The sequence below is a fragment of the Pan paniscus genome, chromosome 10, assembly GCF_029289425.2.
Source record: "Pan paniscus chromosome 10, NHGRI_mPanPan1-v2.0_pri, whole genome shotgun sequence".
Taxonomy (NCBI): Eukaryota; Metazoa; Chordata; class Mammalia; order Primates; family Hominidae; genus Pan; species Pan paniscus.
In genome coordinates, this window is record NC_073259.2 from 132,562,485 (window position 1) to 132,586,591 (window position 24,107).

The 24,107-nt window shown below is 58.4% G+C and overlaps 1 protein-coding gene across 50 annotated transcripts in view; it reads right to left on the reverse strand.

Moving 5' to 3' along the window:
* Positions 1 to 24,107, reverse strand: part of NCOR2 (nuclear receptor corepressor 2) — a 241,692-nt gene that overhangs the window by 156,402 nt on the left and 61,183 nt on the right. For all 50 annotated transcript variants that reach the window (XM_057299563.2, XM_057299562.2, XM_034934806.4 and 47 more), the window contains 3 exons: positions 14,702 to 14,923; positions 6,055 to 6,182; positions 3,127 to 3,304 (listed from right to left, as the gene is read on the reverse strand). In XM_057299563.2, the coding sequence (XP_057155546.1) occupies positions 3,127 to 3,304; positions 6,055 to 6,182; positions 14,702 to 14,806 (411 nt within the window). In that variant the 5' untranslated portion in view covers positions 14,807 to 14,923. The remainder of the gene's footprint in view (positions 1 to 3,126; positions 3,305 to 6,054; positions 6,183 to 14,701; positions 14,924 to 24,107) is intronic.

The following is a 24,107-nucleotide window of genomic DNA, read 5'->3' on the forward strand; positions in this document are numbered from 1 at the left end:
CATCCTCTGTGGAAGCTGGAGAGAGAACAAGCCTCCAGCCTGGTATGTCCTGAGCTTTACTGAAACCACAGCAAACTCCCACAGCAGCAAACCACAGGTGCTTAATCTGTGCACATCCTCACCACCGCCACCGTCTAGGTTCCACTTTCTGTTTCAAAGAGGAGTGAAATCAAAGGGCTGTGGAGGGCACTGGAGGCGTGGCAGGCCCCAGGCTGGACACACACGTGGGAGGTGTCGTTCTCCAGCCAAGAAATGGCCATGGGCCAAGCACCCCCAGGTGCCCTTGTCCGGCTGGCTGTGAGTTGTGAGTTCCTGCAAGGGCTGACTGGGCTCACAGGACCCTGGACTCCAGGCGAGTGGGGGAAGGAGGGGGAGCGGATGGGGGTAGGGGGTGGGGGAGCAAGGGAATGGGGGAGGTCAGTGGATGGGGGAGGGGCAAGGCCACTGGTGGGAGATGATGGCAGGCAGAACCCATGGGTGAGGGGCGGCTGGGAGGTGAGGGGGAGGGGCAGGTAATGAAGGCAAGGACAGATGGCCGCGGGGCTGGGTGGCGCTGGGTGGTGGCTGGGAGTGGCTCTGTGGTAGGGAGGTTGCCCCAGGGGATGAGCAGGGAGAGATGGCAGGAGCCGAGGAAGCAGGGGGTGAAGGGGAGTGAGCAGGACAGGGGGGCTGTTTGGGTGGAAAGAAAGAGAGGGAGGAAGGTGTAGAAGGAGAGAAGGAAGGGGAGGAAGGGCAGGAAGGATGTGCTGGAAGGGTTGGGCGTCGGGGCAGGGATGCTGGCTGGGGTACCCGAGGGGGCAGTGCCCGAGAGGAACTGGCATCGACACCAGTCCCAAGCCCAGACCCAAGTGCAGGCGGCCCAAGCCCCAGGCCACAGAGACCCCCTTCAAGGCCGGCAGGGCCCCTGTGGCTGAATCTCACACCCCAGGAGGACGTGGTGGGGCTGCAGCCTCAGCCATGAGTGGCCTCGAGAGTCCCCACAGGGCTAGCCACAGGTCTCCCCTGCCATGCAGGCCCTGGAGGGCAGCCAGGACTGGAAGGAGAGAGGAAAGAGGAATGTGCCTGGGGGAGGGCGCTCCTGCCGAGGGCACAGTCAGTGCAAAGGTCCCCAGGTGGGAATGTGCCTGGCGTGTTTGAGGAACTCCAGGATGGCCTGGGAGGCTGTACGTAGCGGTTGAGAGGGCTGGTGCAGGGAGATGAGGTCAGGGAGGTGACGGGGCTGGATCACGCCGGACCTGCAGCCCATGGCAAGGATTTTGGCTTTTTCCTGCTTGAGACAGGAGCCATGGATGGTTTGGAGCACAGGGGGGAACACACAGGGGGATGCAGTCGTCTGCCTTTATAAGAGCCCTCTGGCTGCTGCTTGGAAGATAAACTGAAGGGAGAAGAGGGAGGCAGGAGCAGGGAGACCCAGGAGGAGGCTACTGCAAAGTTACCGGAGAGCAATGACGAGCTCAGGCCGGGGGTGGCCTCAGGTGTGGGCAGAAGGCTGGAATTGGGATATTTTAGGGCAGAGGTGTCAGGATTTGCTGATGGACTGGAAGTACGCAGGAGAGCAGGGAGGTGGCCAGGGTGGAGTCCCTGAGTGCCAACAAGAACACAGCTGCATCCGCCGGGGGAGCTTCCTGAGTGGGCTCTCAGGCGCATGTGGTCTATTGGCTAGGAGTTCATTAACTGACCTCCACTTTCCTGTGACAACTTGGTGAGGCAGGGGCTGCCCCAGTGGCAGGGAGGCCAAGCCAACCAACGACCACACAGACACCCCAGCCCCTCCCTCCCCTGGCCCCAGAGGCAGCCCTGTGGGTATCTGGCAGGTGTGCAGGTGTCGGGGCCACAGCCACTCAGAGCAGGAGGGGAAGCCCAGCCATCCCAGCCCCAGGATGGCACCCCCACCTCCTGCCAGCCCAAGCCCACCCCAGGGATATCCCAGGTTCCACGCAGGTATCCTCTCTCCCCAAGAGAAGGCCAAGTCTGGCCCAGGTGGCCTGGCCCCGCAGCCAGACCACCACCCATGCCGGCTCACGGGTGCCAAGTAGTTCCCATGCATGGGGCCCACAGCCGAGCCCTCTACCCACATGACCAGGTGACACCCTGCCCACAAGGTCCCAGATCAGTGAGGAAGAAACGGGGCTCAGAGAGGCACAAAGGCAGCACAGCTGTGGAGGTGGGGGTGGTGGAAATCGCACCTGGGTCACCTGAGGGCAGATGGACGGAGGGCCCTGGGATAAGTGAGTGTGCCCAGGTGAGGTCTGGGCCCACCTGCAATGCCAGGCAGCCCCCCATGGAGATGCAGATGAGCCTAAAGCTGTCTGGCTCCCCTGCCCAAAGTGCATCCGTGGTCCCTCAGGCCTGGGTGGCTGCAGACTCAACCCACGCCAGCCCGGTGCCACAGGGTGGCCCAAGGAGCAGCCAGACTGGGCAGTAGAAGGAGGCTTTGTCATTCTAGGGGTCCAGGCCATGTCCTAACCAAGCACCGCCCCTTTAGTGCTGAGCCAACTCTGTCTCATCTCACTTTGCGGGACTCTGGAGTCTCCCTCTCCCCTCCCTGACCCTTAAGAATCCAGAAGCCTCAGGCGCCTGGCAGAGCCCTGAGCTGTCCACCTCGCGGGCCGGGGTTTAAGGCCCAGGGGGCTGCCTGCTGTGCAGGGCTCGAGGCAGGGGTCACCGAGCCCCCTGTTCCAAGCAAGCATGGAACCAAACAACCCACCCTCGAGGAAGCTCTCAGAATGTGCTGAAAGCTGACCACCGACCACAGGACGGTCCTGACCCCCATCGAATGGCAGCTCTCTGCTCCATGGCACCCCAGGCCCTCCCATCCCAGCTCTCCCCTCCCTCACGCCAGCTACCCCGTGACCACAAGCCTATTCCTGCCCCAGGGCCTTTGCGCTTGCTGCTCTGCCCACCTGGAACACCTTCCCCACTTCTTCCCACACTCTGGCACCTCCAGAGACCCAGCGCCTGCCCTCTTCCTGCCACCCAGCTCTGTGCACCCGGTGCTTGGCCCACCTCCAAGCCTTTGCCCGAGCTGCCCCCTCCCTGCATACCTACCCGCCACCTCCCACCCAGCCCAACCAGCAGCAGAACCTCAAGTGGGAGAGGAGCTCCCAGCTGGGGGCCCAGGCTTACCTTGGTGAGGTCTTCAGATCCCACAGGCTGGCCCGTGGCCAGCAGGGGTGACGGTCGCAGCAGGGGGTCAGGCAGCAGCTCTAGCCGAGGGCGCTTGCTTTCAATGAACTCCATCTCTGACTTCCCCAGCTCGGGCAGGTATGAGTGGGACTCTGGCCGCAGGTGGAGCTCCTGGGACCTGCGGGAGGTGAGGCATCCAACGTCACATAGGAGATTGTGGCTCTGAGAACTCCCGAGGCCCCGACCACCCTCTGCGCCGAGCATCTACTGCGCGCCGTGCTCCGTATGATCCTGCCAGGAAGGTGCTCACAGGAGCCCACCTCCCACGATCCCACAGCAGGGCAGGACTCCAATGCAGCGCTGCCTTCCTTCAGGTCCACATTCACCGAGGACATTTACAGGGAGGTAGTGTGCTACGGTGGCACTGGAACACCCCAGAGTGACTGCCCCTCCCTCGCCACGGACCACCCCACCGTCCCCACCTGGGGCTGGCTACAATGCAGAATCTCCAGTACCATCTGAGGCCTACTGAGTCAGACTCTGCATTTTAACAAGATCGCTGGGCCATTCACAGGCACAGTCCATCCGGGAAATGCTGTGAGCCTAACACAGATAACAGCACCCGTGATGCCATTTCCCTCTCACCCACGCAGGGCAGACATCGCTGGCCGATCGCAGAACTCTTGCTGCTGAACCTGGCCTAACCACCTTCTCAACTCAGCCTAGCAGCCCGGTGCAGAGACTGGAGCTGCCCAGTTTCCCCAGCGACTGGCTCTCCTGAACCCTCCTCCGCAGTGTGCCTAGAGAGGGCATGGCCTTGCCTAACTAAGCACACCCCACAGAGCTGGGACTCCTGGCCTCCACCTCTGAGGCTCTAACCATCACCCACCAGAAAGAGCCTGAATATGGGCCTTGCTGAAATGCTTGTCCCAGAGGCTAAGCAGGGAATCCACAGCTGTTCCCCTCCTGCACAAGCCCTGCCTGGCCTGGCCCTCGCTGTCCCGCCACTGCACTCCTGCCCCAGGGCCTTTGCATCTGCTGGGCTCTGCCTGGAGCACTGAGACCTCAGGCCCTCCACGTGAGCTCCTCCCCTTCATGTCGTGGTGCAGATGGCGCCTCCTTGTCCCAGGCCAGACCACACTACACCCGCCTGTCTGCTGTCTCTCCACTGCCCTCCCACGCACTTGGTGACAACAGGTGTTTCCTGGCCACCTCCCCCACCCATGAATGAACGCAGGGTGGTTCACCTGTCTTGTTCATGGCTGTCCCCAGGTATTGGCGCACAGTAGGTGTTCAATCAGTGCCTGTAGACTGACCGAATGCTGCCCACTGCAGCACGGGCTGGGGCCGTGTTGCTGGCCCCCCCGGGGAGCGGGGCAGCCACCCCTCTGTGCTCACCTCCCTGGAGGGGCCTCAAGTCCTTGTCCCTCCAAAGCTGGGTCCCAAGACATCCCCCTCTTCAAGGCCCAGAACCCAGGGCTTCACCATTACATAGGCTTGGCAGGAAGCACATGGTGTTTTCTCTTAAACATGATAGTGGCACTGCAGTGGCTCAAATAATGTCCTCCCAAAATCCATGGCCACTGGAACCTCAAAATACAACGTCCTCCCAAAATCCACGTCCACTGGAACCTCAAAATATAACATCCTCCCAAAATGCACAGCCACTGGAACCTCAAAATATAACATCCTCCCAAAATGCACAGCCACTGGAACCTCAAAATAAGACCTTCTTTGGACCTAGGGTCATTGCAGATGGAATGAAGCTAAGATGAGGCCATCCTGGATTACGATCACTGGGGTCCTTGTAACACAACAAGAGAACACAGAGACAGACAAGGAAATGGCCACGTGAGACAGAGGCAGAGGCAGAGGCAGAGATTGGACCGATGCAGCCACAGCTGAGGAACGCCTGTAGCCCCCAGAAGCTGGAGGAGACAGAAAAGCATCCTCCCCTTGAGCCTTCCGAGGGGGCGCGGCGCTGCGGATGCCCTGACTTCAGATCACGGGAATGCACTTCTGTGGCTTGAAGCCACCCAGTTTGTGGCACGTTGCGACGGCAGGCCCAGGAAACCAATCCAGGTACAGAAGGCACGCTGCCTCGGCCTCCCCTCCTCCAGATGCCTGCGCCCACCTGAGTTCACCAGCCCCGCCTGATCTGGGGCCCTGGGACACCTCCGTGGTACCATGAAGGGCTGGGGCCTGGTGCCTCGACTTCTAGTCCTGGCTGAGTAAACAAGAGCCCATCCCTCAACCTCGCAGCCTCAGCTGCCCCATCTGAGAAATAGGCACAATTCCCCACACCTCAGCCGTCTCCAGCAGAAGCTCCTAGAGAAGATGGGAGAAAGAACGTGGCCTACCGATCCCAAGTGAATGCATGGAGAGCTGGCTCTGACCCAGCCCTGGCCCTCCCCTTGCTGCAGTCCCTCCAGCTCCCCACCCCACCTCCCTCCCACTCCCCACCTCCCTCTCACCCTACCACCTAACCTGTTCATTCCCTTCCCACCTGGATCAAGGAAAGTAAGGCTGGCCCAGCACAGGCACACACCAGAGGGCGTCCTCTGCCAGCTGGAGAAGAAGGAAGAATGGGAGGAGAGGGCAGGGGCCCCAGGGGCACCAGGTGTGGACTCAAATCTTCCCACAGAAGCCCAGCCCTGCTGCAGCCCAGCTTGGAGGTCCCCACTGCTGCCTAAACCCACAGAGGCCACTGAAGTTCCACGCTGGAAGTCTGAGGGCCACGTCGCTCTTCCCTGCTTGTCCCATCCTCACCCCGAGTCACGTCCACGCCAGGTCAAAGGTGAACACACGGCCCGACATCCCCTCATTTCACAGGACCCTGTGTGCTCCTGCTCTGCCACGGGCCTCTGCTTCTCCATCTGAGAAGGAGCTCTCACGCCCTGGACAGGGAGGCAGCAACTCTCTCCTCACCGTTCATTCCCGGGCTGGAACTCAGACAGCAGGGAGGGCCTCCGCCGCTGGGGCTGGATGATGGAGCCGGGCGACAGGTGGGAGGCATAGTCGCGGGAGTGGTGCTGGTACTCCAGGAGCCCGACGTCCTGCAGGAGGGGACAGAGGAGTGGTGAGCGTGGGCGGGCACGGGCATGGCGGGGCACGGCAGGGCACAGTGGGCAAGGCCGTGGACTCCCTGCTCAGGCTCGCTCCTGCCCTAGGCAGATAAGCCCAAGTCCTGCAGGGAACTTCAGGGACCATCTGGCCAGAGGCTACCCTTGGGGCCGAACGCCAAGGAGGAGAAGGAACACAGACAGCTGAACGGCCCTGGGCTGCATCCTTCCCACACAGCATCCCAGGGACCCACGATCACGCCCACCTTCCAGATGAGACCGCCAAGCCTGGGAGGTCTGATGGGGCTGTCTGAGGCCACAGGCTAATACAGGCCTGGAACCATCCTAACCATGGCCTCTGTCTGCCGGCCATGCTGGCGTTGACTGGGGGGCCAGAGTAGAGGAAGCTGTCTTCGCTTTTCTACCCTCCCACCCCATCCTACCCCTGCCAGGCTGTGGGTCCCTCCAGCCTGAGGAGCTGAAGGTTGGAAATGCAGGCCTGGGAAGACAGGACTGAAGGTGCATACGGGGCAGCATTATTTGTAAAAACAGAAATGCATTTGCAGCAACAACTGGGAAAAGGCCCAACCTAGATGCCCAGCTCTTGGCAGGGTGGGTAAGTGATGCCCACGCGAGGGAACGAGGCTCGGGCCTCACTCGCCAGGAGAAGGATGGATGGTGGCAAGTGACGGCGACAAACACCCGACAGCCAGCGAGGCCCAAAGACCAGGTTTCAGAACAAAGCGACCCCTGACCCCAAGGCCGCCCTGTAAAAGAGGAACTCCCGCTCGTATCACAGCCAGAAGGGTAAGCCTTAGGCAGACCTTCCTCCTTTAATAACACACCGTCGTCCATTTGACAAAGACTCTCCTTGCCCACACCTGAGTCAAGCTCCTCTGACCCATCCTCTCTCTACGGGGCCTCGGCCTTGGCCTCGGCCTTGCGGGGCTCTGCCCAGCTGCAGGCATCCTGCTAAGTCAGTCCAGAGGAACCCCCCACCCTCAAGCGCTCCTCTTAGTAATTTTCCATCCACTGACCCCTCCCTCCGCCCTGCGGCTAGGCTATGAGGCCTCAGCTGCCTTGGCCGTATTTGGAGCTGAGCCTGGTCTCTCTCCCTTATTGTGACAGTCTTGACACTGATAGCACAATTGTCCTGTATAGTCTTCCTGCTTAACAAGTGTCCAAATACTTGTTTCTTTAACACATTATCCATTATCATAGGGGGTAAAACTCAATATCAACAAATTAGATGTATACCGATTGCCAAGTACACCCAGATTTGAGAAACATTAAACTGTGGTTAAAAAAAAAAAAAAAAAAAAGACAGTAACAAGCCTCTCAAACAAAACAAGACAGGCTTCACTTATGCACCAATTCCAATAGATTAGTTCTGTCTGCCTGGAACACTCAGTTATGCTGTTTGCGGCAATCAGTTAGTGATGTCTGACAGGTAAGGCTTTAGAGAGTGGGATTACAAGCGACTTCGTCTCTTCTTGGCACCTTTTTTTAATTTTCCCAATTTTCCATAAAAATCTAGTCACTCTTTTGTTGTCTGGCTTTTTCACCAAGGCAGTTATTTTTGCAAAGAGAATCAGAGACAATGCCAGGTAGGTGCGTTGATAACGTATCTGTTGCAGACCCAACAAAATCAGCACATAAGAGCCCGGGAGCCCAGAGGCCAGGAAGGATGAGCAAGTGGAATCCATGGGGACCCTGGCAGCCTCAGAAGCTGGAAAAACTGGGGAAAGGACCTCCCTGGACAGTCTGATGTAGATACCAAAAGCTGCAAGGCCTCCAACAGAAGGTGTGTCTTTGGCCCTGTTATTCTAACCCTCTGAGCCTCAGTTTCTCCTCTTTGAAATGGGTGCCCAGCCCAGATTAAAGGAGGCCTGCACCTCCTACACTCATCTCCCTCACCTCTCTGAGGGATTCCCCCAAGGCTGAGAGCAGCCTCCAGAAGGCAGAAAAGGCACGAGCCTCCTCCTGCATCCCACAGTGTCTAGCACAAGACTCTAGGTGCTCTCAGTGGGAGGAGAAGGGAGAAGACGGGGCTGGAGGGAGGGAGTGGAGGAGGCCACTGGGCTGACAATGACGCAGCTGCCAGGCAAAGACCTTGCCACACACACAGAGGTGTGAGAAGAAAGCAGCAGGCCTCACAGTCTGCCAGGAGGATCCTCTCCACCCAGCTCTCCCATACCAAGGCCAAGTGGGCAGAGAAGCAGGGCGGACGGTCCAGTCCCTGGGAAGAGGGCCTCGGCCAGATAGTGCCCACGGCAGCCAACCATGGTGGAGGAGGCCCGAAGTGGGGGCTGGGGAGGCCTCTGCATGAACCCTTTGGCCTTCGTTTCCCAATTTAGGAGATCCTCCTAGGAGCATCTTGGGTGCCGTTTCTGCCCAAAATCTGTGGGCATTTTGTTACTGGACCCTAAACCCTGGGAGACACTCGGTCCACACTGGCCCCCACCACTAGGCTTGAAGCAGGTCACCAGGGTTGAGCCCAGGGACTCCCCCAACAAGAGTGCCTGGAGGCTCTAGGGGAAGGCAAGAATTGGGGAGGCCCCACCAGAGAAACTGACCTGAGGTGGAGCCCAAGGGGTCCCATGAGCTGGAATACGCCCAGGCTGGAAACCACCTCGCCACGTCTCCAAGCAGGAGAGCTCCCCCACGTGACAACATTAATCATAAAAAACAACAATAATACCCCACAGTAATAAATTGCCTGTGTGTACCTGCAGCTAAACGCTCTAAATATATTAGTTAATTTCATCCCTACAGCAACCCTGTGAGGTGGGTATTACAAGAAGCCCCACACAAAGATGAGAAAACAGAGGCACAGAGAGGGTAAGTGGCTTGTCCACGTCACACAGCAATAAGGGGTACATTCTGAGATGCAAGGCAAAGGCTGAGCTGGCTTTCTGAGGAGGGACAAGAGGGGACAGTCCCCAGGCTCTGAACCTGTCCCTGTAGGACAGCAGCAAACCTGACTTGGGGAGAGGGAGTCTGACCCAGCTGCTCAGAAAGGGAGGCAGGAAAAAGCCATTCAGGTGATGCCCCCTGGCCTCAGAGGGTTCTCCCTGACCATGGTACCTCTGAAGCTGGAAATCAGGGCCACCAATAAATTACACCCTTAAAACTCCTGGGAAAGGTGAGAGGCCACCAGAAAAAGCCATTCATCCATGAGGGAATCCCAGCTGGTGCCTTCTTGGCTGGGTCCCAAGGGTGGGGAGGAGTGGCTGGGGGCAGAGAGGAGAAAGGGGCTAGATGCGGGGGGATGTTTGAGCATGGACTGGGAGAAGTTCCTTTGCGGGAGAGGAGTGCCCCTCTCTGGCCCCTGCATGGGGCTCCTTACTCCAGAAGGTGTCAAGGGAATGCCTGGGACTGCACACTGAAAGGAAAGGAAGAATTCAGCCCATTCCTGGACCCTGGATTCATGGGAAAGCAAAGGAAGAATTCAGCACATTCCTAGACCCTGGCTGCATTCACGGGTCTCTCCCGGAATGATGGCGGCTACAGTCAAGAGAGCTCCCACCTCAGGACCTTTGCACATACTGTTCCTGCTGCCTGGAACATTCCTCAGCCAGATTCCCACATGCCTGGCCCTCTCCCTTCCTCCAGGTTCAGCTCCAAAGGCAGCTTCTCAGTGAGGCTCCTCCCCGACCCTCTACTTAAATCTGGGCTCCCCCAACCTCAGCCCTTCCCCTCATCTCCTTCCCAACTCGCCATTCCCCACAAGGAGGTCAGCTCCCTGAGACAAGGATGCTTACCTGTTCTGTTCACAGCTGCACTGCAAGGGCCTGGAAGAGGACGGGCCCGAGACGCCTGATAAGTATTTGCCAGATGGATGGATGGATGGATGGATGGATGGATGGATGGATGGATGGATGGATCTCCCAGCATGGGAGCTCCCACCAGCCTCTCTTTTGAGGGCCAAACCATCCCTCAACAGCCTCTTAAGAGCCATCACCAAGCACCAGGAACTGAGCTGCAAGGGGGCCATGAAGCTAATGGAGAGACCCCCCAGGGCACTCAGGACACTGCAAAGCCTCCCAAGTCTAGCCTCTTCCAGTGATCCCCATGCGCCCACCTGCCCCAGCCTGGCCCAGGCAGTCTCCAGGGTCTGGGAGCCTTAGCCCAGGGCAGTACTACTCCACCAAAGGTCTGCAACATTGCCAACTGCAACAAAGTGGGCACAGAACATGACAGCATGCAGACCTCTGGGGTTGGCGTGACCCTGGCATCCAAGGGCACAACCAACTCTGTCTGACCCTGCCGGACTGGGCCTGGCTGAGCCCCTGCATCTGTGCAGTGGGACCCCGTATCGATTTGTGGCAAACTGGAAATGAAACAGACCGGTCCTTCCCATAGGGAGTCTGATAAGAGCTAATCTAGGCCAAGAGGCAGCACACTAGGGCCCAAGGCCAAGGCAGCAGCGTCCAGTGTCACAGGCACAGGCCACGCCCACTCCCTTACACCCTGGCTGAGCTGCTTTCACACCATACGGGCCGCGAAGGGCGGCTGCATGGCCTGCAAAGCCTGAAATATTTACAGAGAAGGTGTGCTCACCCCTGCCCTAGGGGCAAAGCCCAAAGTGTACCCTCGGGGCAAGACAGAAAAAGCTACTAAAGGCGATGTTGTAATAATAGCATCGTCATCATTACACTATTGATTATATCAAATGTCTGCTTACTCTGTCCATACCCTGTGGGAAGGACTCTGCACCTATCAACTAATTGGATCCTCACAATCCTTGCTCAACTGATAGGGAAACTGAGGCACGGGACGGTAAGGCCACTTGCCCCGTTTCACAGCTAGGACATCACTGGGGCAGGATGTAAATGCAAGCAATCTGGCTCCAGAACCGGTGCTATGAACCAGTCTTCAATACTGCAGCATAGAGAGGTTAAGTAACTTGCCCAAGGCCACACAGCAGAAAAGAGTCATGCTGGGATTCAGACTCTGTGTCCCTGCTTTTAACTGCATTCCTTTAGCCCATTCGTTTAGCCCAAGGTCTGCAGGAGCTCAGGAGTGTTCAGGGGTCCCAGAGGACTTGAAGAAGAAGGCAGAATGGAGCTGGGCCACAGAAAGCCTGAAAGGAGGCCAGGAGAGGAGGCGGCGTTGATCTCCAGGAAAACAAAAGCTGTGAGCATTTTGTTACTGGACCCTCAACCCTGGAGACCCTCGCTTCCCCAGGACCCTCAGGGAGAGTCATAGGATCCTGCTACTGTCACGGAGAGAAGCTGGGCCCCTGAGGATGGAGAGAATGAGGCACAGAGGGATGCGGCAGGTAGGAAGCGGGAGGGCAGGGATGATGCATATAGAAGCCTGGAGCATGGCTGAGGCTGAGTCAGGGAACCTGGGGGCTTTCCATGGTCTCAGGGTCCAGGCCTCTGTCTGCAAGCACCCCCTAAGTGAAGCCTCCCATTTGTGCTGGGAATCACTCACCAGCAGCCCGCAGATGACGCCAGGGCAGAGCACGGGCAGAGGCAGCGGCTTCCACGGCCTGCACCATTCCACCGCCAGCTCGGCATCCACGGTCCTGTGGTTCCCCAGGGGGTAGAGGCCCTGCTTGGGTCTCCTGCCACCCTTCCAGGAGGAAAGAGATGACTACCCTGCGCTTGCTGCGTGCAGACATTGCCACCGATGCACAGACCCACCAGGGCACTGGTACTGCAGGTGGGGAAACTGAGGCCGTTCCACGTGGCTGTGAGTGGGCCAATGCCACTCAGCAAGCTGAACACGGAGAGGGTTCGAAGCCACACTGAGGTCTCACAGGCTCCAGGGAAGACCTGCCATCAAAGCAGCCCCGTGCCCAAAGCACCAGGAAGAGGACTCTCCAGACAGGAGGGGCTGTCCCAGGAGGTAGGCCTGTCGGGAGAATGTGTGGAGGTGACCTGAATCTGGGAAGGTCACTGAGGCATCCCGTGGATCCCAGCAGAATGGCCTCGGCTACTGTACGAGGAACCAGGACAGCCAGGTTCCCGCCACTGACCGTCCCCTTACCCGGGGGATCTGTCTTTCTGTGGCTTGATGAGGAGCTCAGGAAGGGGGTAGTATCTTTCGAACTGGGTCTTGCCCGTTAAAAGGACAGGAAGGGTTTGAGGGCTGAGGGGCTTCCAGGGAGGGGCCTCCAGATCACAGCCCCCAGCTCACCTCCAACCCACAGCAAGAAAGCGGCTCCACCCTGCAATATGCCCAGGGCAGCAGGGCCCTCCTCAGAGTGCCCAGAACTCTTCCTCCTGCCCTTCAAGAGACAAGCAGGATTCTCTGGATGGGCAGCCCTACCATGAGGCAGGAGGGTCCGATATGGGGCAGCTCCCCCAGGGAGGAGCACACACAGGTGGCCCCTGCTGCCCCCACACAAGGACAGACATGTTTTCACCTGTGGCCGCCAGGCTGGGCCCCACTCACTCCCTGGCCTCAGCCTCCTGCCTGGAGGGGGCGGTGAGCGCTTGGCCCTGTCCACCCACATCCTGCGTCACTGACGGCCCAGCAGGAGAAGAATGGGAGGTGTCTAGGGTCAGCCAGTGACCCCGAGGGCCCAGTTGGGGCAAAGGGCAGGAGGGGTGGGAGGGCAGAGGCCACAGCAGCCTGAGGACTCCCCAAGGCTAGGAGCGGGGTGAGGGCGGTTGAGAAGAGTGGGAACCTCCACAGGACAGGACAAGAAACCAGAAGCCAGCAGCCCCCCCAGGGCAGGCAGGTTCCCCTCTGGGCAGCTGCAGGTACAGCAACAAGACCAAGGAACGGCAGCAGCAAACGGACAGAGCGGGCTGGCCCTGAGCCAGGCGCCGTCTTAAGAACATTCAGCATATCCCCTTTACCCCTCGTGAGAATCTAGGAGACAGGTACTCTCAGTACCCCCACTTAATGGGTGACAAAACTGAGGCTCAGAGAGGTTACGCAACTTGTCCAGTTTCCTACCCTGTGAAATATTTTCCCATTGACAAAATACAGAGCATGATAGTCCCACTCTGGGGTGATCAGGGGAATGCACACAACCATATACACTCAGGGCTTTGAACAACATTTGACCCATAGTAGGTGCTCAGTTAACAAGAGCTCTTCTTTTTGTTGGTGGTGGTGACAGATAAAGACAATGATGACAAAATATAAAATCATTTCCCACCAGGAGTCTATTCCTTAGCCCCAGGCACGCAGTAGGTGCTCAATAAATAGAGGCACGGGGGAGTGGGGGGACACAGAAGCTTGGAGCCCCGATGCTGTGGCAGCCTCCCCACTTAGGGCAATCGCACCTGAGGCCTGTGATTTAACCTCTTGGGCCTCGGTCTCCTCATCTGCAAAGTGGGATGAGAGCACGAGCTGCTCTTTCACAGGGCCGCCTTGGAGAATGCAATGACTCTGCCCAGGGAACTGCCATCCTAAGAGGGATCCACAACGCACCCACTGAGGACAGCTGACTCTGCAAAGCGCCCCAGGGGCCCAACCTACAGGAGGCCACTGTGTCAGGGACTCCCCCAGGCAGGGCCAGTGAGCTTATATGCAAAACCTTCTGCTCACTGATGGAAACGTCCTCCCACACAGCTTCCTTTCTGGTTCTCACAAGAGGGGACAACACCAGCCAGGCAGGACAGACACACACACACGCACACATGCACCCCCAAGGTGGCCGGCAGAGTCAGCTTCACTCCAGCTGTGACCTCCAGGCCTCACATCCCCTCACTCAGCAGCCAGGAGGTCACAAGGGGGAGGCCCACAACTCTGAAAGCCGCTTGGCAAACACCCAGAGACATGGTATACAGCAAGCACCCCATAAATGCCAAAGGAGCGAAACCAAGGCCCATTGTCCTGGCCACACCATGCAGTGAGAGAAGAGGCAGGAAATGGGGCCCCCGCTGGGAAGTGGGGTGGGGTGGGGTGCGGCTTAGGAGACCCGACCAGGGCACACATGTGGGCAGGCACCGAGGCCCACCTGCTCCCAGGGCAAGCCATCTGCCCTGGCCACGGGGCGGGCTCCCCAAAGACACAGCCAGCACCCTGGACCCTCATGTCAGGGAGGCGGAAACGCAAGCTGTGTGGGGCCTCCTCATCGCAGAGCCTCGAGCCTCACCAAGGTGAATACACACGGAACGGGAGGACAGGAAGGAAGGGGAGCTGTGACCTATCCTGCCCCCTTGCCCCCTGGAAGCCACCCCAATCCTACCCAATACTGCGGCAGCGGGGGAGCAGAGGTGAGGCTAGGCTGCAGGAAAGTGAATACAGCAGGAGCTCCACATTCGCGTGCCAATCCCACTACCAGTCCAGAGAGGGCAGAGCCCCAGCTCAGCCTGGCCCCAGCCTCCATCTTCCCAGCTTTAAAATGGGAGCAAAGAGATTTTATCAGATATTCTGGAAAAGGCTTCAGACACCAGGAGTCTCTGTGGCGGCCTCCCCTCTGCCCTGGGAGGCTCAGAGCCACATGAGCCTGGCTCCCAGGAGAAAGGAAGGGGTGAAGACTCAGTGGAATGGAAGAAGGGTCTCAAAGGTAGCCCCAGGCGCACACACGTGCACCCCCTTACCGTGTGCGTCCGGGCAATCTGCACTGGGTAGGAAAGGCTGTGGGGCGGGTAGCGGGGCTCAGTGGCCCTCCACGTCTGTGCCACAGGCTGTGTGGATCCCGACATGGTGGTGGGGGTCGGGGGGGAGCTGCTCCCAGGCCCCAATAAGCTTTCTCTTAATCACCACCAAGGATTAAAAGCCAGTCCTCGTCATCAGCTCACGGGCCACCCCGTCACTGGCACCTGCGGGAAAACAAGAAAAGAAAAACAAGATCAGCCACGGGGCAGCTGGCTCCTCCGTGCACAGGTCCCTGAGTCGTTCCTGTGGTCCCGTGAGGACACGCGAGCACCCAGGGGCCTGCCTGGACCCTCCTCCAGCCACTGCCACACTCACCTGTTCTCCGGGAGCACAAGGAGACAGGCATGGCGTTCAAGGTCCCTCCGAGCCATGCAAGCCACGCAAGGGACCAGAGGCCTCCTCCCCACCCAGGCCTTCACCCGGCAGGCACAGGGACTCTGCGCTGCCCTCACACCACCCAAATGGCTCCCAGCCCCCCTAAGCCCATCCAACTTCACTCCATGGCCCCCGGGTTTCTAAGTCACAGGGCAGAGTTCCCAGAAAGCACCTGTCCCAGGAGGGGCGGCCGGCAGCAGGGACAGCACACACCGCTGTCCCGGGCAGCAGGGACCAGGGCCAGCTCAGGCGGGCCACAGGCCACAGCATGACCTGGGCAAGGCTGTGACCCTGTGCAGGAGGCTGACACCATGACATGGGACAGGACTGATATGAGGTTAGCCAGACGCAAACTAGGAGGTGGGATTAGGACACGGAGGGCTACACCAGGAAGAGCCAAGGGCAGAATGACAGCCAGTCGGGCCCTGCAGCCTAGGGACAGGTACCCCAAACGGCTCCTGGGGCAGATACTGGAGCCTTCCACGGGAGAGGATCTACTCGTGGCCACGCCAGAGGAATAACACGAGGCGGGCTAGCAGCTTTACAGATGGAAAAACAGCCCCACAGAGAAGACACGGCCCAGCCAGGGAGCCACGGGGACCCCTACTCCGAAGCTGCCTTTGCCAGGAAACCCCTAAGCACCCCCCACCCCCAACAAGGCTTCTCCCCTTCCTCCGCCAGCCACAGCTCCACGCCACCTGCTGGGCTTACAACAGGGTCCCATCCCAGACCAAGGCCCCCTCCACACTCTCCCTGAACCAGCCCCTCAGAAAAGGTGTGTCCATCAGGTCCTGCCTCATGCAAAGCCCTCTCCAGCACCCCCACAACTGCACACACCCCCCAGAGCTGAGGGAAATGCACCCTGGCACCGGGACCCAGCGCCTGGATGTGGGCCTCCAGTGGCAGAGGACTGAGGCTGCACCACACGAGGTCAGGGGTCAGGAGGGGAAACAGAGCATACCCAGCCCTGCAATTTCATCATAACACCCCCTCCCCCAACCTGAAGGGGTAACCGTCCTTCTCCAAGCAGGAATGCCCTGGAGGCCTAATGTGGAGGGGCATTGGGAGGAAGGTTCAGGTTGGGGGCCCTGACTGCCTCCCAGGCCCCACCTCATCTCTCATTAGTGTAGACTTGACCCTCCCTCCCTCCCCAGGTGCCAGGGATGGTCATGTGACCCGGTCCTGGCCAATCAGAGTCCTGCATGCTTCTGGGCCAGTGACTGTCTCAAGGATGAGCCTGTGACCCAATAGGAGTCAATGAGAATCTGCCTTGAGACTTTTGCTGCTGGAACCAGGAGAAAGGTGCTCTCTGCTGGGGATCTAAGCTGGGAATGAAAGCCTGGAGCTCTGGGGGCCACCATGCAGCAGGAGCCTGCCTGAGACCCACGCCCACCGGCAGGAAGGCAGGGCGAAAGGGCGGTAAGAGCAGGTTGTGTCCGATGGTGGCTGGAGGCAGGTCGAAGCCTGCTCACTTCATTAGGGGAGCCAGGGCACTCCTTCTGCACGTTTTGTCTTTGGCAGCCCAAGCTGGGTTTCTGTCACATGCCACCAAGAATTCGGGCTCACACAGGGAAAGAAGGAGTCACAGAGGAGGCCACCCCTTCAACTGGCTGCTGTCCATCCTTCAAACACAGAAAAGCCAAGGAATTCCGGAGCCAAGACTGACACATCTACCACCACCTCGGTCCTGCCTGCGTGGGCTTTCCCAGCCCCGAGACAGGATGTATGGCGCAATTCCCGTGAACATGGGAACACGTCCCGCTCCACCATCGCTAAGCTGCGTGGCCTTGGGCAAGTCACTTGCCCTCTCCGAACCGCCAAACACACAGTGTTCCCTAAACATCAGACATTCATGTGCCACCCCCGCGTAAGGACTTTTTTATAGAGATTACCCAGGCGACAGCCGTCTAGCCCCGGGCCTGTCACTTTCATTCAGTTAGGCATAACTTTACTTACAAGAGAAGCTTATTATCAGCATAGGTATACAGAAACCCAGTACTATGTGGAATAAATAGGAAGGCATCGGAATCACAAGCGCACTCCCACACACATGAAGACGTCTGTGCATATTCCGACTGCCTAAGTCCTCCTGCAAGGACCCCAGGAAAGGCCGGGTGGCGGACAGCAGGCACTCAGCAGCTCCCAGCACACAGTAAATGCTCAGCAAACCAGAATGCCTAATACTACTGTCACCAGGACTGTCAACGATGCAGCTGCAGCCCAGTCACCAGTGACGCTATGATGGGGAGGCAAGGCACAGCTAGCCCTGCCCGGCCCCAAGAGCAATGAGACATCCGTTCTGCAGCCAGAAACAAGAGTCTGGCCCTGGGAGAGAGAACAGCTGTGGCCACCAGGACCCAGCCCTGTTCTAAAATTCTTCCTGCTAGAGCTCAGCTCAAAGTCTGCAGACCCTGGTCATCTCATGCAGCAAAGCAAATTCTATTCCCTTCTCTCTAGGTGCTAAACAGTTCCCGGTCTCTCGGAGGAGATAAGGCCGTCACTTCTGCAGGGTGCTGTTCCCGAGGTCTGCCCCTCTTTCAAGGGCACCACGGGCAACTTCCAAATTGCTATTGGATTTTGAGTTGCACAAGGTGGCCGAGAGGCCTCATTTACCCACAGCTTTTCTTTCCTCCTTTGCCCAGTGAGATGCTGCCTGGGGGTGACAGGCCCCTGACACACGCTTACCATGGTGCACACGGGCACCAGAGACCAGGGAGGGTGACACCTTCCTAAAGTGCCCCGCGCCTGGCTGGCTGGCTTTCCACTGCCTGGGATTTACACAGTGCCCACCCCGGAGCATGGGGCTGGAACCTCGGCCCCTCACCTACCAAGGGGTTCCCCCACCAGCCCCCCACCCAGCGCCTCACATGCCGGTGGGGCCTGAACAGGGAACAACTCCAGTAACCTCGTGCCACCCTCACTCACCACGAGCTTAGGAAACCCAGTTTCCAACCCCTCCCGACCTGAGCCACGTTTCCTGCCAACTCGAAAAAAAACAAATGTTAGGGAAACGGTTTGGCGGTTCCTCAAAAATTTAAACATAGAATAACCATATGACCCACCAATTCCATTCCCAGGCATCCACCCAAAAGAACTGGAAACAGGGACTCAAACAAAACACGGTATGCATGTTCATGGCAACAGAATTTACAGTAGCCAAAAGGCAGACCCAGCAAAAATTCCAGTCCATCCCTACGATGGAGTATTACTCAGCCATAAAGAGGAACGAAGGACGGCTGTGTGCTACACCACACATAACCAGAAAATGTTATGCTGAACCAAAGAGGCCAGACACAAAAGGCCACGAACTGCATGACTCCACGGATATGAAATGTCCAGAACAGGCACATCCACGAGGCAGAAAGGAGACTGGTGGCTACCAAGAGGGCAGGGTGAGGCAGGAATGGGGCCTGCTAATGGTTACAGGGTTTTACAGGGCAGTGATGCAAAGGTTTTGAAACTTGATAGAGGAGGCGGGTGCGCAGCACTGCGAATAGGGAAAAAAATAAGCTTTGACTTTTCATCAGCAGGTTTGGAAGTGAATGCCAAAAAAAATGATGACATCATTTCCTCAAAGATGGGGGCAGGAGAGGATGAGGGAGCCCCTCCAGGGTCTCCAGGATCTGGTCCTGGCCAAAGGAGGTTCTGAGGATGGATCCGGGCTGGAGGGGGAATTCAGACACAAACGCCCCATGTCGCTGCTGCGTCTGGCTGCGGTGGGGTCAGAAAGGGTGGGCGGCATTCATTTATTTACATACACACTGTGGTCTCTGCTGAGCCCCGGGCTAGCGCTGGGGACTTCCTGTGAACCCGGCGGGGTCCAGGCCCTGGAGGGTCTCAGGCCAGGGGCTCTGCCCAGCCCTGGGGAGAGCCAGGAGATACGAGGAAGAAGAACTTCCAGAGGGTGAAGGCGAGGGGATGGAGAGTGCTCCAGCTGGAGGCGCCGCTGAGCAAGAGCAGGGAGGTGAGTGCCAGCCGGTGGGGGGTGAGCGCAGGCTTGGGGGTGAGCCCCCGCCAGGCGGTAAGCACAGGCCCAGGGGTGAGCGAGGGCCTGGGGGTGAGCACAGGTGCCGTTTATGTTTGAGAAATTCATTGAGTGAATATGGGGGGAAGTGGGGACAGAGTCATTCAGGGCCCCATGGGCCCGGGTAAGGATGGATTTTGTTCTCAGGGCAGTGGGGAGCCACAGAAGGTGGTTGCGGGGGAGAGTAAAGGGTCAGTGTTTTACAAGCAGGCACTGGGGACAGCAAGAGTGGATCAGGGAGACCTGGGGAGGCTCCTGCAAATGTCCAAGAGAGGGGACACTGGGGGATCAGGGCAACAGCGACAGAGAAGGGGAAATGGGCAGGTGGGTGAAAGTCAGGAGGGAGGCTGACTCTGCAGGCCGCGGAAACAGCTCGCTGCAGGAGTCCCGCTGCACAGGCCTGCTGCGAGGACCCTGTGCCTGTGGCATACCGAGAGGTGCCTGGGGAACAGCAGGTGCTCAGCCATGCAGAGTCAGGGGGGTCAGGCCTCCGAGGAGAACAAGATGGTGCCTGGGTGAGGTCAAGGGACTTGCAGATCTCTGGTGGCCGGGATACCCAACGGGGACACCAAGGGCCCAAGCAGGCCTCTGCACATCCAAGCCACCAACCACAGCCCCAGGGCCCCTGCTGGCCCCTGAACCAGCTGGAGGAGGGCTGCAGATCCCACGCAGGCAGGTGGAGGGGCTCCCCATGCACGGCTGCAGGGGTCTGTCCCTGGGCCATGCCTGCCAGGAGGTAGCAAACACACAAGTGCCCCCCGCCCCCACTGCACTCTGCCGGGCAGCAGCAGAAGCCAAGTGGGCCACATTCCCTGTTCCCGGCCACTGCGGGCTTTGGTAAGGTTTCCAAATCCACAGCAGAAAGCTCGGGCCGTGAGCTCTGACTGGCTGTCCGCCTTGCTTCCTGCTGGACCCAGAGCCCCTTCTGGTGCCTGGCACACAGTAGGTGCACACTGAATGACTCTGCCCAGCGGAGGTGCATGCCAGCAACGCAGTGATGCCAGAAACTACCACACCTGTGTCCTCTTCCCACCTGGCCGGGCAGAGGCGCCTTTCCAGGAGGCCCTGGAAGCTTCCATGGGGCCTCCCACCCCTGCACTCCTCTCCAGCTCCGGCAGGATGAGGCCACACCGAGACACATTCCATAGATTTTCCGTGTCTTGAGCGGCCTGGTTCAGACCTGGGGAGGGTGGAATTACAGCCTCAGGGTGAGGGGCAGGCGGGGGCTGTTGGAGGTGTAGGAGCTACAGGATGTGCCCGGAGCGCTCAGCCGCGGGCTGTGGGGAGGATGAAAGGCACGCGGGGCTCTCTGCACCGCACGTGCCTGAAATGTTCTGGGAACTAATGGGTGCTGACATTGGAAGAACCTGTGGCAGGTGGGCGAGCCTCGGGATTAAAAACCAACCTGCCAGGCAGAGAGCGCCCACGGCACGAGCGCGCGCGCGCACACACACACACACACTCGACAGAACCCTCTGATACTGTGAGAAGCCCAAGGCACAAAGCCCCCCTGGGGTGGGCGGAACCGCGGCGGGAACACAGGCTGTGCCTCCACTGTCCCAGCCTGGCCCTGCGAAGACAGGCAGTCCCCAGGAGCCCTGCAGCTCAGCCACATCGGCCTCCCTCACCGCTCAGTAGGTATTTGCTCCACTCACTGTGGAATAAGCACCTATTGTGTGACAGCCACCGAGAGGCACGGCACCTGGCACACACGAGGTGTATTAGCGCCCTCGGCTGCCCCAACACAGACTGCATGGCTTCAAGCAACAGAAATGGATTGTCTCACTGTTCTGGAGGCCTCGAGTCCATATCCAGGTGTCACCAGGGCCCCACGGCCTCTGGGGGCTCTGGGGGAGGCCCTTCCTACTTCCTCACTCCTCCAGCTCTGGTGGCCCCGGCAACCCCCGGTGTTCCCTGGCTTGTAGATGCATCGTGCCATCCTCTGCCTCTATCTCCACGCGGCCTTTCCACTGCATCTCCTGTCTCTGTGTCTCCCCTTCTTCTAAGGGCACCCGTCATATTGGATTTGGGGCCCTCCCCTATCCGGTTGTGACCTCATCTTAACTAATGAGATCTGCAAAAACCCTTTCCAAACAAGGCCGCACTCCCAGGTTCCAGGCAGACGTACCTTAAGGGAGAACACTACCTACTTCAGGAGGTGCTCCAGAAATACTGTGCTGTATCCCCAGAGCCCAGCACACAGTAGGCATCTAATAAATATTTACTAAACAAAACCACTGCAGCCAGTCTGGCCCGAGGAGAAGCCGGCCCGGGGGAACTCTGGGACAGCAGTTCTGGGATGTGCGCACGAGACGCTGCCGAGCGCCAGCTCCACGGGTCGGGCTGTTGACACCTTGCGTGTTTACTTTCTGGCGTGCAGTAAAAATTGGGGAACTGGCCAAGTATCTGACGGCCACCTTCAGCAGGACTCCTGGCGCAGAACGGATGCTCAGGAATCCAGCTCTGGAGTGAGTCCTGAGATGCGGAAAGCTGGTGGGACGTGGCAAGGGTGCACCTCGCCCAGCCCAGTCCAGAGGGGCCCCCACAGCCAATGCAGAAGGGGGTGAAGAGAGAGCTCCTGCTGCCCCGCCTGGTGGCTCCCTCTGTCTACCACGATTTGTTAAGCACCTACTGTGTGAAAGGTGCTGGGGATACAGCAGTGAATTACTGATCCCAAATCCCCCACCTCATGAAGCTGCCATTCCAGCAGGTGAGACAGGAGTAAGAGGATGGCAGAAGGTGTTAGCACTATGGAGAAAAACAGAACCAGGAGGCGGCGGGCAGGGAATGGGGGTACATTTTGAAAGTGGGCAGTCAGGGGTGCGTCACCAGAGGTGCCTTTTATGCAAAGGCGAGGGGGAGAGGAGGGAGTCCACACAGCAGACACAGCAGGTGCCAAGGCCCAGAGGCAGGACCGAGCCTGGTGTGTGAGGACAGCAGGGAGGCCTGGATGGGGAGAGTGGGGTGAGCGAAGGCATGTGAGGTCACTCTTTCTGGCTATAGCCAGAAAGCTGGGGTGTTCACTCCAAGGGAGCTAGGAAGGACACAGCTGGTGCACTTTAAACAAGGCTGACGTGCGGTCTCCTGTGGCAAGTCCGCCTCTGGCGTCTCTGTGTTCAAAGGACACTGTAGCTGCCCCTGTGTCGAGGAGCACTGGGCACAGGTGTCTGAGTGTGGGGCACAGGTAAAAGGGCCCCTGTAACCCTGAATGATGACAGCCACGATTGTCAGGGCCCTAGAGAAACGGGCCTCCACCCATGCACAGCGGCAGGCCTGCAGGAATGAGGCCAGACTCCTTGGCCCTCACTTGGCAGAAAGGTCATTCCACTCCCTAAGGAAGAGCCAGGTACCCAACCCCAGCCTGTCGCTGGCTCTGCCGGAGGGGCTGAGGGTCAAATACTAAGAGCTCAATCCCGGGTGCCACCCACAAGGGTGCGGTCTGCCCTCTAGCTGAGACCAGGCAAGCCAAACCCATCCCAAACTCCGGTTGCTGACCCATTCTCATCAATTAGAGAATTATTTCAGCATCTGTTATGTGCAAACACTGTACAAGCACAGCTACAGCAGTGACCAAGTCAGACAAAAGGCAAAAGGCCCTGCTGACCACGGCCCACACCCAGTGACAGGTCTGGCCCAACTGGCAGACTCCCCACCCAGGTGCTCAGCAGGGGGTGGCTGGATGGAGGGAGAAGATGGAAGAGGGATAGAGATGGGAGGATGGAGGAGAAAGGAGGAAGGGAGGGAGGAAAGGAGGATGGATGGATGAATGCATGCATGGATAGAGAAAGGAGGGAGAAAAGGAGGAAGGATGCATGGACTGATGGATGGATGGATGGATGATGGATTGATGGATGGATGGATGGATGGACAGAGGATGGACGGATGAATGGATGGATGGATGGACGAATGGACGGATGGATGGATGGATGGACGGACGGACGGACGGATGGATGGATGGATGGGTGAATGGATGGATGGATGGATGGATGGATGGATGGATGGACAGACGAATGGATGGATAGATGGACGGATGGATGCATGGATGCATGGACGGATGGATGGATGGGCGGATGGATGCACAGACTGATCACCAGATGGATATCAACTTAGCTGCTTCATTTTCCGGGTTTTTCTGGTCTTACATTTCTAACCAATCCCCAGGGCCAAGCATGTCTTCATCCTGCTAATATTCCCAGGCCCTCCCACATGCCCAGCTCCATGAGGGACACAGAAAGGCACTGTCGCCTTCAGGAACCCCCAAACCCACATAACTGCTCCCCAAGTCCCAGCCTGCTGAGTAAGAAGGACCCTAGGGAAAACTGCCTCCAGTCCCAAACCCAGACTCAGCGTGGGAGGGTCTCAACTCTCCCGAGTCCCCCACCTGGCACCACTTCTCCCTTTTCAGCATAAACCAGCACATCTTCCCCTTGAGCTGGGTTCGAGGAGAAAGGCCGAGAGGACTCCAGCCTGGGAATCCTCCTCCTTGACCCCGGGTAGATGTACAGGGTAGAGATACGTGGGCCAGGTTATAGCCAGAAAGCTGGGGTGCCCGGAGTGTCTCGTCAGGTCCCACACTTGCTCCCTCTGGGCAGTTTCCTGGGACTTGCTTCCTCACCCCAGGGTCAGCTCAGCTAAGTCCCAGAGACCGGCTCTTATAAAGAGGGATTTCACAGGAAATTTGGAATGTCTGGCTTCTCCTAATGAGGGCTGCTCACACATTGCGGGTGGGAATGTCAGATGTGCAGTGCAGCCACTGTGGAAAACAGTCACTAGGTTAAACCCAGAATTACCCCATGACCCAGCGATGCCACTCCTAGCTACACATCCCCAAGGAACGGAAAACTGGTGACAAAACAAACAGAAAGGATTAGAATGCCCACAGCAGCACTATTTACATCAGCCAACAAGCAGAAACAACCCAAATGTCCATCTACTGACAAACAGATGAA